Source organism: Gracilinanus agilis, chromosome 2 (genome assembly GCF_016433145.1).
Source record: "Gracilinanus agilis isolate LMUSP501 chromosome 2, AgileGrace, whole genome shotgun sequence".
Lineage (NCBI taxonomy): Eukaryota > Metazoa > Chordata > Mammalia > Didelphimorphia > Didelphidae > Gracilinanus > Gracilinanus agilis.
In genome coordinates, this window is record NC_058131.1 from 98,190,488 (window position 1) to 98,204,858 (window position 14,371).

General features: G+C 37.4%; 1 protein-coding gene across 1 annotated transcript in view; it reads right to left on the reverse strand.

The window, feature by feature from the left end:
- The window catches only part of FSHR (follicle stimulating hormone receptor), a 291,199-nt gene extending 277,225 nt beyond the window's left edge, over positions 1-13,974 (reverse strand). The window contains exon 1 of the mRNA XM_044659472.1: positions 13,823-13,974. Within this exon, the coding sequence (XP_044515407.1) occupies positions 13,823-13,974 (152 nt within the window). The remainder of the gene's footprint in view (positions 1-13,822) is intronic.
- Between the last annotated feature and the right edge of the window lie 397 nt (positions 13,975-14,371).

Consider the following 14,371-nt stretch of genomic DNA (forward strand, 5'->3'; position numbering starts at 1 on the left):
AGTTTTTGTGAAGCTCAGCTGAGATAATTTGTTTTAAGCAAACTTTAAACCACTTAATAAATGGCAGCAATCACAAGTGGTGTTATAGACTCTCAGAAAAGACAGCTGGTCTGACCTTAGGTTTTCCATTGAAAAATACTTCTTTGCTTCTCCATAGCTAAATTCCCCATGAGTCATAGCCGTTTGCTATGTAGCTACCTCTACTTTTTCCTAGGGGAGCTGTCTTCTTTCTCTGATCCTCTCTCTGACATTGCCTTGAATTTCCAGGCTGGAGAGGACACACATGTATGTATGCCTGCCTTGACTTTCAGCCTCAGAACCTATTCCTGGGGACTTATTCCTGGTGGCCCTATATCTTCCAAATAGTTTGAGCAGCCAGAATATTTTTCAAAGCCTTTTGTGATGTTTCTGTCTAAGTATAATGCTCTGTTTTCATTTGTTTCAGGGTGTTTGGAGAAAGCCAGATGAATACCAAGAGGCTCCTGTTCTCAATGTGGAAACTTCTTAGGATGAGGCTTTTGAGAAGCAGTTTTTCTCCAGGTGGGCAGCAGGGCTGAGTGGGTATTCCATTTTATTGTCTTTTGATCAAAATTCCATTTTGATACTCTGTAATTTTATTTTATCATCCTAAAATTCATCTGCCTTTACCACCTAGATACTTTCCCCTCCTATTCTCTGATTCGAGTCCATTTTGCTTTATCATACAGTAGTTATTTTCCCAAAAAATGAATAATGGACCAAAGAAAATGAAGGCCTCATTCATTCCTGTAATGGGCCTCTTTTAAATGTAGATCAAGCTCTTTAAGGTCCTTGTGTTTGTGCATGTTCGTGTTAGGAGAAATTATTATGGCAATGAATGTGTAAGATTCAGTAATGGGCAGCCTTTACTTATGAGCAAGTGAGATAATAGTATTGTCTGTATAGAACTAGAAGACATCTTAGAGACTATTTAACCCAGTCCTCTCGATTTTTTTAAATTCTTCCCTTCTGTCTTAGAATCAATTCTGTGTATCTGTTCTAAGGCAGAAGAGAGTTCTAGAAGAGAAGAGAAAGGATAGGCAATGGGGGTTAAGTGATTTGCCCAGTCACACAACTGGGGAGTATCTGAGGTCAGTTTCGAACCCAGTATCTCCTGACTCCAGTCCTGGTTCTCAATCCAATGAACAACTTAGCTGTCTCCTATCCCTTTCATTTTAAAGAAGAGAATACTGAGGACCAGGGAGGTTATGGGCCTTGTCTAAAGTTATGTAGGCAATATGTAAAGATGCTAGAATTTAAACCCAAATCCTATCTGGTTCTGATTTTTTTTTCTCAATGCACTTGTCCTTTGGAAGTGTTCTAGATCTACTGCTCTGAGGCACAAATGCTCCTTTTTAAAAAAATCATATTTTTCCCCCAGGAAAGCTAGGTGACTCAGTAGATTAAGAGAAAACGTATTATCTTTTATGGCTAAAGTAGTCAATTGATTGGAATCATTGTCTCTAAGGATCAAGTTCAACTGCTTTAGAAACCCTCAAGTCCTTCCTCTGGCTTTAATTTTACTCTGGCTTTTGGAAGTTACTGGTGCCTTCTCTTAGCTTCTAATAGCCTTGTATGAACAATGTCACAATTTCATTCTGTAATAGTAGTCATACTGATTTAGTTGGCGGAGGAGGTTAGAAGGAGGACATAAAATTGGTGAATCTACTATGTCCTCTCAGAGGATATGATTTTAGTGGCTCTGGGAAGCCACTTTCCAAAAACCATCCCCAAAGTTCTACTTGATCACAAATGCTAGTGAGTATTTTAAGTTAGAAAAAAGTTGTTTATTCATAATTAGAGTTGAAGAATATGCTCAAAATCCCCCCTTAGAAAAAGGAATCTAGTGGGATTCACACAAAGGTATAAATTATTGATAGCAGATCCTTCTTGAAAGCACCGAGGAGATAGCAAAGAGGCTCATTGAAAGTACAATGAAATCAGAAAGCATTCTGGGATCAGGGAATTGTCTATTTCTTTCACCTGAGGAACAAAGCTAAATGTGAGTATGTGAAAAGGAGCATCACTCTGTAAAATCTATATTAGATTGCTTTCCTTCATAGGGAGGGAAAATGGGGAAGAGAGAGGGAGATAATTCATAACTAATTTTTTAAATGCTAAAAATTATTTTTACATGTAATTGGGGAAAATATTTTTAACCTGTACCTTCCACCTTAGAATCAATAACCTGTATTTGTTCCAAGGCAGACTAGTCATAAAGAGTAGGCAATAGAGATTAAGTGACTTGCTCAGAGTCACATAAATGGAGGTATTTGAGTCCATATTTGAACTGAAGACCTCCCACCTTTATGCAATACTTTCTTTTAATTATTTGCTGTTCTCAGTTCCAAAACATCAGCAGATACTCTAGGACCACACTCAGAGTCAGCCAAGTACTTTGATTTCAGGAGCAAATTATTTCGAAATGCTTTCATTTTCTGATCTAGCTGGATAGATGTGATTCAGTGCAATTTGCTTAGCTCTACAGAATGAAACAACTCAGTGCCTTTCCCCTCCCCTTGCATTCTTTGCCATAGCCTCAAAGATGAGACCAGAATTAAAACTTCAGATATGTTATTGGCTCAAATCATAGATAACATGTCTATCCCAGCAGGTAGTATAGAGTAGTGGGAGGACCACTGGGACTCTAGTAGAAGACCTACTTTCATTTCCAACTCAAAGTTTCAGCTACATTACACTTGGGCAAGTCACTTGTAATTATTCAGTCAGTCTCCTCATCTGAAAATCAGAATAGTTGAAGTTTATACATGATACTCTCTTTCCCTTAAATGGGTAGATATAAAGCGATATAAGAGAAAAAGAATTTTAATTGGTAATTAAGTGGTAATTAAGGATATCATCCATTGAACATAGCTGATACATGAGTGTTTGTTGAACAGGAAAACACCATATCAGTAAGAGAATAGCATCAAGTGATGATGGTCTGACTTACAGTCATTCCAACAGAATGAATGTATATTCCTAGAAGATCTGAACTGTTTGGTTTTTACCTTTATACTCCTAATGCCTAACTAAGGCCTAGCAACTTCTTATTTGTGGGGGTGTATTAGAAAGTGTTTGAGGAAGACTAGCACTTCTAGTGTGATAACTTCCTAAGCCCTTTTAAAGGCTTCTCACCCATTTTTGGTATCTACCTGCAACCTAACTCTCATTTGTGGCTGCAAGAATCTGCCCAGTGGCCACATCCTGGTAAAATGTCTGGACAGATGGGTGAAATCAGTTTGAGTTTAATCAATAGGAATCAGATCTTTTGGTGATTTAGGGAGATGGGTAAACCAAGTATGTGAAGACTTCTCTCCAGGAGAATGAGAGAATGGGAACAATTTGTTCCAGTGGCCATGAAGATGATAAAGTAGGCACCATGGAATGCTTATGGCTTGGTCAGACATCAAAGATGTCAAAGTCATCCATTGCATCCCAGACCATCAGCAATCATTCTGACTTTTACCTTGCCACTGGAATTCAATGACTTTGGAAGAAAGTGAAGGAGATGACTTTGTGAAGCTCTGCCTCACTTAAATCCTATTCAAGTGCAAATCAAGACATCACCCTATGATGTCATTAGTCTTTCTCAAAAATAGAAGGATGAACAACAACTTATTTGTTGAGTTGGATATCTAAAATTAGAGCAGTAAGAAACTTAGAGATCCTTTAGTACCAACCCCTCATTTTATAGATAGAAAAATCAAGTAAAGGAATAAATATTTGTTAAGTACCTATTCCATGCCAGCAACTAGTCTAAGTACTTTATAAAATGATCTTAATTAATTCTCACAACAACCCTTAGAGGTAGATACTGTTATTTTCTCTACAGTTGAAGAAAATGAAACAAACAAGTTAAGTGACTTGCCTAGAGTCACATTGCTAGTAAGTATCTGAGGGGATATTTGAACTCAGGTGTTTCCTTTTTTAAAAAAATATTTTACCCCAGTTGCATGTAAAAATAATTTAACATTTAAAAAGTTGTTTTCCAAAATTCTGTTCCTTCCTCTCATCCTCTTCCCCTTTCTCCTCCCTGAGATGATGAGCAATCTGAAATAGATTTTACATGTGTGATCATTTAAAAATGTTATTCTATATTAGTCATTTTGTTGAAGAGATTGTAAACAAAAAAAGAAAGAATGTGAAATATAGTATGTTTAGGTACACATTCAGACTCCATCATTTCTTTCTCTGAATGTGGATGACATTTTTCATCACTAGTATGAAATTATCTTGGATCTCTGTATTGCTGAGAACATGTAGGTCATTTGCACTTGTTAAACAAACAATATTGCTGTTAGTGTATGCTCTTGTTCTACTCATTTCACTCTGTGTCAGTTCATATAAGTCTTTCCAGGTTTTTCTAAAATCATCTTGTTCAATATTTCTTATAGCATGATAGTATTCAATTACAACCATACACCACAAGTCATCCAACCTTTCTCCAGATGATAGACATCCACTCAATTTCAAATTCTTTGCCAACATATAAATATTTTTAACACTTTCAATATTTTTGTACAAATAGATTCTATTCTCTTTTCTTGATCTTTTGTAATATAGACTTAATACTGATATTGCTGCATCAAAGGGTATGAACAATTTTAGAGCCCTTTGAGCATAAACTCAAATGTCTGACTTCATATCTAGTGCTCAATTCACTGCTCCAAGGCAGAAGAGTGGTAAGGGCTAGGCAATGGGGGCTAAGTGACTTGCCCAGGGTCACACAGCTAGGAAGTGTCCAAGGCCAGATTTGAACCTAGGACCTCCCGTCTCTAGGTCTGGCTCTCAATCCACTGAGCCACCCAGCTGTCCCCTAAATGCACTATTTAAAAAAGCTACCATTATTAAATTTATAAATAATATAAATAAATTATATTATTAAAACCAAGTAACAAAGCAATTGTGCCCTTATGGCTCTACCTCTGCACCTTGAGGAAATTACTGCATGTATTATTTAATTCACACATTATAAAGGAGGAAATTAAAGTTTATTGAGATTGTGATTTGATCATGTTCAGTTAGTGAGACAGGATTCAAATTCAGGTCTCCCTGAATCCAAATCTTTTGCCATGCCGCCTTTAGAATTAATCTTTCTACATTAAATGATTTGTTTGTCTATGGTCTGATAGCAAATATATGATTTCTATAGTATGTTCCCAGTAGAGGAAGGATTTGATCTCAGATTCTTTGAATCTAAACTCAATATTTTTTTTCAATAACCCAGCTTTACCTTCACAATAAACTTCAATCCTAATCTCTGTCCTGAGTTCCAGACTTCTATCACCAACTACCTTCTGGTCATCTCAAGTTGTATGTCCTATAGATATCTCAAGCTAAACTTTTCCAAAATAATTCTCCTTATCTCTCCTCTCCCATAAAATGCATTCTCATGATAGTTTCCCAATAAGTTAAGCACTATTGAGAGGAAGGAGAAATCATTATCCCCTGGAAAGGTCTGAAGATGCTTCATGAAGATAGTAGAATTTGAATAGGGCCTTAAAGATGGGTGGGTAGAATAAAGCTAAGTGGAGACAAGTGAGGATGGCACTTTATGAGGCAAAAACAAGAACAAAAACAACCCTATCACCCCTACCCACTGGAAAATAACTAAGGTTTGATATTGTCCAGGAATGGTCGCCTTCATGGTGCAACTAAATAGAATGCACAGTTTTGGAGAGCAAGGGCAGCTTTTCATTTTGACCTTCTCTCCTCAGTGGTTAGCTCAGAACCTTGCAAACAGTAGGAACTTTTAACAAATATTTGTCAGATGGGATTATATTGGATTGGAGTGGTGAGAAGTATTGAGAATTGAGTTTAGAGAGATAGATAGGGACCAGGCTGGGAAAAGCTTCAAAGGCACGCTAGGGAGATTGAATTTCATCTGATAGTGACTTCTAAAAATAACATGGGGAGTTTGGGAATGAGGTAACTGTGAACAACATATAGAAAAGAATGGAGAGGACAAAGAGAGATGGGAATACCATTTAAGCAATTTTGCAGCAAGCTAGATATGAGGCACAAGAGGAATTGTTTGTCTTCGGAAGAATTCTGGATTATGTCTTGGTAGGGAGACAACGTTCATCTCAAAAATAGAAATCTCCATTGATCCCAGGTGACACTCCTCATTTCACATCTAAGTAGCTTTGAAATGATATTTTAAGTTTCTATTCATATTTGTATACATGTGGTGGGGATAGTTAGGTGGTAAGTGGATAGAACTCTGGGCCTAGAGTCAGGAAGATTCATCTCCATGAATTCACATTTGGCCTCAGACTCTTACTAGCTATGTGACCCTAAGCAAGTCACTTCACCCTGTTTTCCTCAAGGATGTGGCAAACCACTCAAGTATCTTTGTCAAGAAAACCCTAAATGGGATCACAAAGAGTTAGACATGACTAATCAATAACACGTATTCTCCAAATGTAAGGAAATCTTCTTGGGGCAGGGATTTTGTTTTTATATCTCTATCCTAAACGCCGAGCATAGTGTCTTGGAATAGTAATTCCTTAATAATTGTTGCCTTGAATTGAATTGATATATTAAGAGAATACAGAATTTGAAGTTAGAAGATCTGGTTTAGAATCTTCACTCACACAACTAATGGCTAGATGACCCTGAGAAATCAATGACCCCCTTTGAAACTGAAGAAACTTTTATTTTTTTATTAGAAAGTTTAGAATAATAATCTTTGCACTATTTACTTCATTGAGATGTTGGGGGAAGTACTCCCTAAACCATAAAACACAATATAAGCCTGAATTGTTATAATGTGAACCCTTAGAAAGCCTTTTGAAATTGGGAAAATTGCTTTCTGAAACAAGAACTGTCCAGTTTACTCAACAGTTGGCTTAATCTTGTGAACCCCAGGTTCATATCATCCTCATCCACAAGAGACTGCACTAAACTTAAATCTGGGGTATCAAAAATCATATTACCATTTAAACAATTAAATATTTTGTCAGTTTTCTTAGAGTCAGAAGATTCTATGACTTTGGGGTCGTGGTCACTGAGAGGAGGGCTGTGTGTGGTGGTGATGGCTGAGCACTCCAGTCTTTCATAAAATTAAACATGTTTTTATTACCGATTCCTAATAGAGCTTTTGTTTGACTTTATTCCAATGGATTTGCCCATAGCCTCAAGACTTTTAGGTCAACAGTTACATTGCATACTAAAGAACAAGGCAATGCCAGACTTAGGTCAGAGGAAGAAAACATTCTCTAAGTCTAAGACACTGAAGGAGGAGGTCAAATCAGAAATAAACACTCAGATCTTAGAATCAACTACAAGGCAAATAAAATAGTCTTTACCTCTACTATCTGTTCTTGTTGAAAACACAGGCTGTTATGGTTGTCCAAAAAGTCTAAATAAAATCAGATTTAAGACTGGAAGAGACCTCAGATGCCCTGGTTTTGCAAACGAGGCAACTGAGTGCTAGATAGGTTAAGCAACTTGCCCAAAGTCACACAGATAATAAGGGACAAAACAAGGATTAGAAGCAAGATTGGTAAATCCAAAGTTAGTGCTCTTGAGTCTGCTTAACTTTTTAAACGGAGGATAGTGAAGAAGAGAAGGAAGAATGAAAAGTCCAACCAAATATAGTGGCTAGGTGACCTAGTGGATAGTTTTGGGAACCACAAGACAAGGTCAAGTGAATTTCCCTATCTGACCACTCTGTCCCGCTTCAAAGTGATGAGCTTTCTTGGTATTTAGGCCTGGGCACAAAAGGACAGCACACACCAATAAGTAAATAGGGTAATTTTGTCCTCCCAAAGCAAGTGCAATTCTGAGCTATCAAAACTGCTTCTTCAGTTGCCAATAATAACCCTCAGTAAATTATAGCTTTCAGCCAATTCTCTGGGTAGAGTTCATCTGCTGCATTAGAGGAGACTTCCATTGCTGTACAATTTCCTTCTTTTTCTCTCTAAATGTGTTCCATTCTGCAGCTGCTTCTATAGTCTTCTCTCTGATACCTCTGCTGAGAGTGTGACTCTCTTGCTCCCTGATAAAGCTCTAAATTCTGGACACTGGTAGGTGCAGAGTTTTGTTGAGAAGGAATGATGCAAAGGTGGGATAGCTAATGTTAAACCTAGTATAGAATTAGGAAAAATGATGATGTCCTTGTTATTATAAGAAATTCTCAATGAGATAGAAGTCTTAGACATCAGAATAATATGAGGTATTAGGAATAAACAAGGAGGGTATAGACAGCGTAAACTGTGCTTAAAGTCATGAAGACTGAAATTCCAATTCTATATCATAAAATTATTTAGCTATATAACCTTGAGCAAATCAATTAGCTTCTGTTAGCATCAATTTCCCTTGATTTTCTTTTTCCCTCTCTCTCTTTTTTCTCTTCCCTTCTTCTCTCTTTCTCTTCCTCCCCACTTTTCTGTTCCTTCTTTTTCTTTCTGATGCTTTTTTGTCCCAGGCTAGACATTCTTTTACTGTTTTTTGAGCTCTCCATCTGTATGTTAAAAGACTTCTATTCTCACTCTGTCACTGAGGGATAAGGCTATTCACTAACTTCTTCAGGTCTCCCCTATACAGATATTCATTATCCCAGAGGGACTCAGATCCAGACAGGATAAAGTTAATTTCTAATGTTGGCTTCTCAGATTCCATGATTCACCCATCAAGGTAAGATAAAAGCCAGAATCTTCTGACTATGATCAGACCATAAGTTTATTCTCTGAAATAAACCTGAGAAGAGCAGTGGGCAACTTTTCTGATCCTAAGAGAGGAATATTGTGATTTAACTTGAGAATCTTTTAATCTTTGGCAGGACTATATGAAAATTTTTGTGTTGAAGAAGTCACTTTTACATCTCATAGGATCCTCAAAAAGACCACAGAAGGTCAACGCAATCTTGTCTCAATTTCACAAATGGGAAAAATGAGGCATAGAGAGTTTAAATGACTTTTCCAAGATTACACAAGTTAGTGGCAGAACTGAGATCTGAATTCGAGTGTCTTGATTCCTACCTGGTCCAACTCTTTTCACTCTGTCATGCATACTGACTCCAGGCAAACCCTAAATATCATTTAATTCCAAAGTTTTATGTTACAAAATTCCACCCTAACAACCTTCTTCTTACCTTAAAACAATTTCTTTTCTAAAGTATTTTTTCTCATAAAGTTTCATTAACTTGTACAGGCACACACATGCACATGCACAAATCATCATACTATTGCTAGGTTCCTGGCCACTAGCTTTGCCAAACTTTGCCTTGTTTATTGTTGGTCTACATATATAGCCTACTCCTGTTATTATTCTGCAGGCATAGTCTTCATAACCCTGGATCACCTTTAGACATAAGAGGAGGACTTTAGTGAAAGTAATTTCTCTTAAGTCGGTAATGTATAACCCACCTCTACTAGACAAAGCCTCACCACAGTCCAGACTGCCCCACCTTTTCTGCATGGCTTAGAGGCAGAGAGTCAGAATAGTCAGGAGGAAGGAAAAAAGAAATGGAAGGAAATACAGAGACTTAGGAGTTGTCTCAGATGGCATCTCTTTCTTCCTTTTATCTAAATATCAGCATACCCAGCTCATATCAGATCAGAATGCCAAGGTGATAGTGAAGAGGTACCTGGAATGAATTCTCCTCTAATGAGCTCAGGGCAGAGGCTGGAAGTCAGGGGGAATGACAGTATAAAAAATGTAGATGGTAAAATGTGTGAGTAGTTTTTTGCCCAGATGAACCTGAGCAAAAGTGAAAGCTCTGACATGGTGATGGATTAAGCAATTACAGGCTATGAAGAGAAGGACCCCTCCCACCTACCCACCTACTCCACAGGCAATAAACCTCACAGTCAATCCCTAAACTCAGAAAATACTGGTTCAGCCAAAATATTTCATCTTGGGGTTTGGATGGACTGCTGCTGACCCAGGTCCTCTTGCCCCAGTTCTTTTCGAATTAGACAAATGCCCTTCCATTCCTACACCATTTCTGGATTTTGATTTACTTAAAATTTTCCTGGTCTCCAATACAAATACATAGCAAAAGCACCTTAAAACTGGTTAGGAAAATGAAGGAGAAAAAAAATCAAAATACATTGATACAAATTAAAAAAAAAAAACCAACAATCACCACCTTGTAGCTTGTGTTTCTTTTCTTTCTAGTTCTTCTTTCCCCATTAGTCAAGGCAAGGTTTTTCCCATTTTTTTTCCTAACACATTCTGGCAAAAAAAAAAAAAAAAAAAAAAAAAGGTATGCTGACATCTCATCTAAATAGTTCTATGATAATTATAGCTAACATTTACATAGCACCTTATGGTTTGAAAATCACTTTGCATTTGTTATCTCATTTAATATTTGAAATATTCCTATAAAGCAGGAATATTATTATTTCCCTTTTATAAAAATGTTAACTGAGACTGAGAGCAATGAACAATTTGCCCAGTGTCACATAGCTAGTAAGTATCTGAAGTATGATCTATACTCAGGTCCTCCTAACTCCAAGTCCAGCACTATTTACTGTGCCATCTAGCTGCCCTGTTAAATAGTCAGAATAACTATCTCTATTAAATCAATCAATCAATAAGCATTTAGAATGCTGCATCTTGGTTTCAGAGCAACATCCTCATCATCATTATTGTCATTATTATCATCATACTATTGATATACAATTTACAACTTTTACTTCATTTGTCCTTTACAATAACCTATTTTCTCCATTTTACAGATGAGGTAACTGATCTATTAGTTAGAAAATTTTCTATAAAACTGGAAAAGTGTTGGTCCAGAATATTGGCTCTTGGCAAAATTGTGAAGTTGCCGTTGCCGAACATTATCTTTGGACTCCATAGCCTTTTCTTTTTCTGTATCCCTTCAATTTTCCCTCTCAAGCTCTCTGCTCTTATTCCCCACTCGACCCCATAACATTTGCTCTTAGGAAAGACTTTGCTATCCATTATTTACATCTTCTTGAGAATTTAATTTACTGTGTTTCCTCTCCCAAGGGTGCTTCGTTTTACAAAATCCGTTATCTCGTTGTGTAATGAAGAACTTGTTCTCTTTTAAAACATCTTAGGCCTCAGAATATTTCTCTTTTGGGGAGGCAGGGGTGGTAGTGGATTGCAATGAAGATGGGAAAACTGAACTTGAAATTATGGTCCCTAGGTTGATTGTCTACTCATGTTTTTTGTGTTTTTTTTTTAAAGCTAAGTGACTTAATAAATCGAAGTAATGCTCTAGGTCTGATTTGTTTTTATCTGGTTTCTTTTGCCCCAATTCTCAGCTGTCAGCATTCTCAAAGAAACTATGAAGGTGAACAAAAACAATTTAGATGAGAAGCTGCCTTATAGCACAAATGACAAAAGGTAATTGTAGTAGATGGTGTAGTAATTACATGTAGGGTTTCTAGCAGTGCAAGATTGTAAAGAATAATTTGAAGTTTGGACAACACAAGCCAAGCTAAAAAAAAGAGATACATAGACAAGTGTTGCTGAGCCTCTGCCATCATATGCTTCAACCATCCCCTAAGCTGTTGCCATATGAAGGATTGACAGAGGTGGGAGAGGAGCATGAAGAAGAAAACCTTTAAGTGTACTGGAGGCCATAAGCAATTAATTCTGTTGCCCTGAAAAAGTACTTTTATTCCCAGAAAGAAGCCTAGGAATCCTATCTGATATTGTTTGTCATTTTCATCCACTAATAAGTGGAGGGAAAAAAGAGATGAAAGGAGAAGTAATGAAGAAATGGTCTGAGAGAGGCCAGTTAGTTCATTTCTGGAGCTGATCCTTATTGAGTCTTTGCCAGGTTTATAATAATCTCAAAGTAGCCAGGCTGTCTTCTTGGGCAGGTCCATTTTTAGCCTAGTCACAATCTACTGTCTGATTTGAGACAGTGTAGCCAAAACACATAACACTGACAACTGTTTCTCTGCTCCTTTGAAAACATACTTTGCTTCTAGAAAGCATGATGGGACTCAGAGCAAAGGAATGGAAAGACTGCTGGATTTAGAATAAAGGGCTTGGGTTTGACTTATGACTCTGGCACTTGGGTAACCTTGAGAATGCTGTCTATTTTCTTTGGCTCTCAGTTTCTCCAATTAAAAGATGAAGAGGTTGGACTAGGTGACCTCTATGGTGCCTTCCTATTCTAAGTCTTGGTACCAATGTCCAGGATTCCTGGGGATGAGTGAAGTGCCCCTGTTAGGAGCCCATATGTGATTATTATTACCTCAGCTTCACCACCAACAATCGGCCAGAGACTGGTCACTCAACAGAATGAGCAATGGGAAATGAATTCTGCCATAGTTCAAGTCATTCATAGTTTCAGGGGAGATTAGGGGAAAGTTTTCAAACAGAAGGAGTGCACTGGGAATATTTTAAGTTGAAAAACTGGATTCTGTGAGAAATTGCTACTGCTTCATGTAGGGGAAATGTGCCTATCTTAAGGTATCAAGGGATAACTCATGGCATAAACACAGATAACACTTAGGCTTCTGCAGTAAAACCATTGTCATCTATTACTGGCAGAACAGCATGGTGGGAGGAGCTCAGAGTTCTGGTATTGATTAGGTGGCATATTAGAGTATGGGATTTTAGAATCAGCAAGATCTGAGTTTGAATCCTGGTTTATTTATTATCCACTTATGTGTCTCTGACTATGGGCAGTTCATTTAACTGCTTCTGGGTTCAATTTCTTCATTTATAAAATGGGGGTAATAATAGAACCAACCACTCAAGATGATTGTGAATATTAAATGGGTGTTCCTTTTATTATTACCTGTGGCACCTTAGGCAAGTCACTGAACTTCATGAAACTTTTGTTTCCTTATCTGAAAATAACATCTAGTTGATCTCAAAGAACCCTCACATATAATTCCATAGAATTCTCTTTCCTTTTAAAGTGACTCAAAGAAAGCTTGTTCCTGGCAAAGATTTGAGAAAATACATCTTTTTTCCTTCTTTATGGAAGGTGAGGGTGGGGAAGGGAGGGGAGGTGTGGTACTACAGATAAGAAATATTACCTATCTTGTCAAAGTTGGTTTGATTTGCTGAATTGTTTTCTTTCTCTTCTTTCTGTCTCTCTGTCTCTCTGTCTCTGTCTTTGTCTCTCTCTCTGTCTCTCTGTCTCTCTCTCTCTCTCAATTTGTTATAAGAGGTTGGGGAAGAATATGTTAGAAAATTAGGTGATCCAGAGATCGAGTATATCAATAAGATTTGTCAAAATAAATGATTAAGTAGGACTTGAGGGGAAATTTCCACATCTAAAAGGAGCTGTGTGCATAGTAGGTTCTCAATAAGGTCTGAGTTGAACTGAATTGAACTGAATTGAGCAGAAAATCCACTTCCCTAGCTGCCTGAGAAAGCTTCTACCCATTTTTTCCCTCTGGAAGAAAAGCCTCAGAGAGTTGAGAAGAACATTTTTGTTTAGCAAACATATAGCTGTCCCTAGAAGGCCATATCACTATTCCAAATCTCAGTAGACAAACATTGTCGTATCTATCTCTGTCCAAAGCCCAATTTCTTTCTCTAAGATATAGCTTTCATAAAAGTGATATCTTTATTTTTTGACTTCTCCAAACAATTATGGAATAAAACTCCCAAATAATTTGTAATTTTGATTTCATTTTATCATTCCCTTTCCCTTGGGAATCTCATTTAATATAATCTTCTTTAAAAGTGTTCCAAGAATCTCTTACTCACCTGTGATCTTTAAAAGATATGTGGAAAAGAGGAACTGGTTTTAACTGAGCCTCCAGCAAGGACAAAAATGGTTTAATAGCAAAATTACAATGACACATAAGACCCAGGTGCCAACCACACAGCTGTTCCCTCCGTTACTCACAATTCAACAGCGTCGCGAGGAATGTCTGAAGGAATTTCGGTCACCTTGCTTTCTTGGCAGATGAAAACCCTGTCAAAACAGTGGCAGATCCGATGATAACATCCAGAACCTGAGCCCAGGAAAACTAGCAAGAAGATCCAGAGGAATGCCATGTTTATCTCTCCATTCACCCAGTGTCTTGAAGTTCTGTAGTTAACTCTGCAAGTTTCAGTGGGTCAGCTCAATGTCCTTAAAAGCAAAACAAAATAACAAAAAATGATTTGCCTTAAGAGATTATTTAGGCTGTGTGACCCTTGAAGGGATGAATATTTCTTGTTGCCAGTCTTAGTTCCTGGACTTTGCTACTATGTGCCAGCATTGGTTGGAGGGGTAAGATAAGCTCCTTTCTTATCCCTTACTTTGTTTAATGGTTCCATACTAGCCTGATTCCAAGGAAGTAAGCAAATAGAACCTTGAGGAATGTCTGAAATGGCTTACATATTTGTCATGTGGAAATGCCCTTCTTTGTGATTATTCCATCCTTTCCCTAAAATCACAAAGCATTTGACT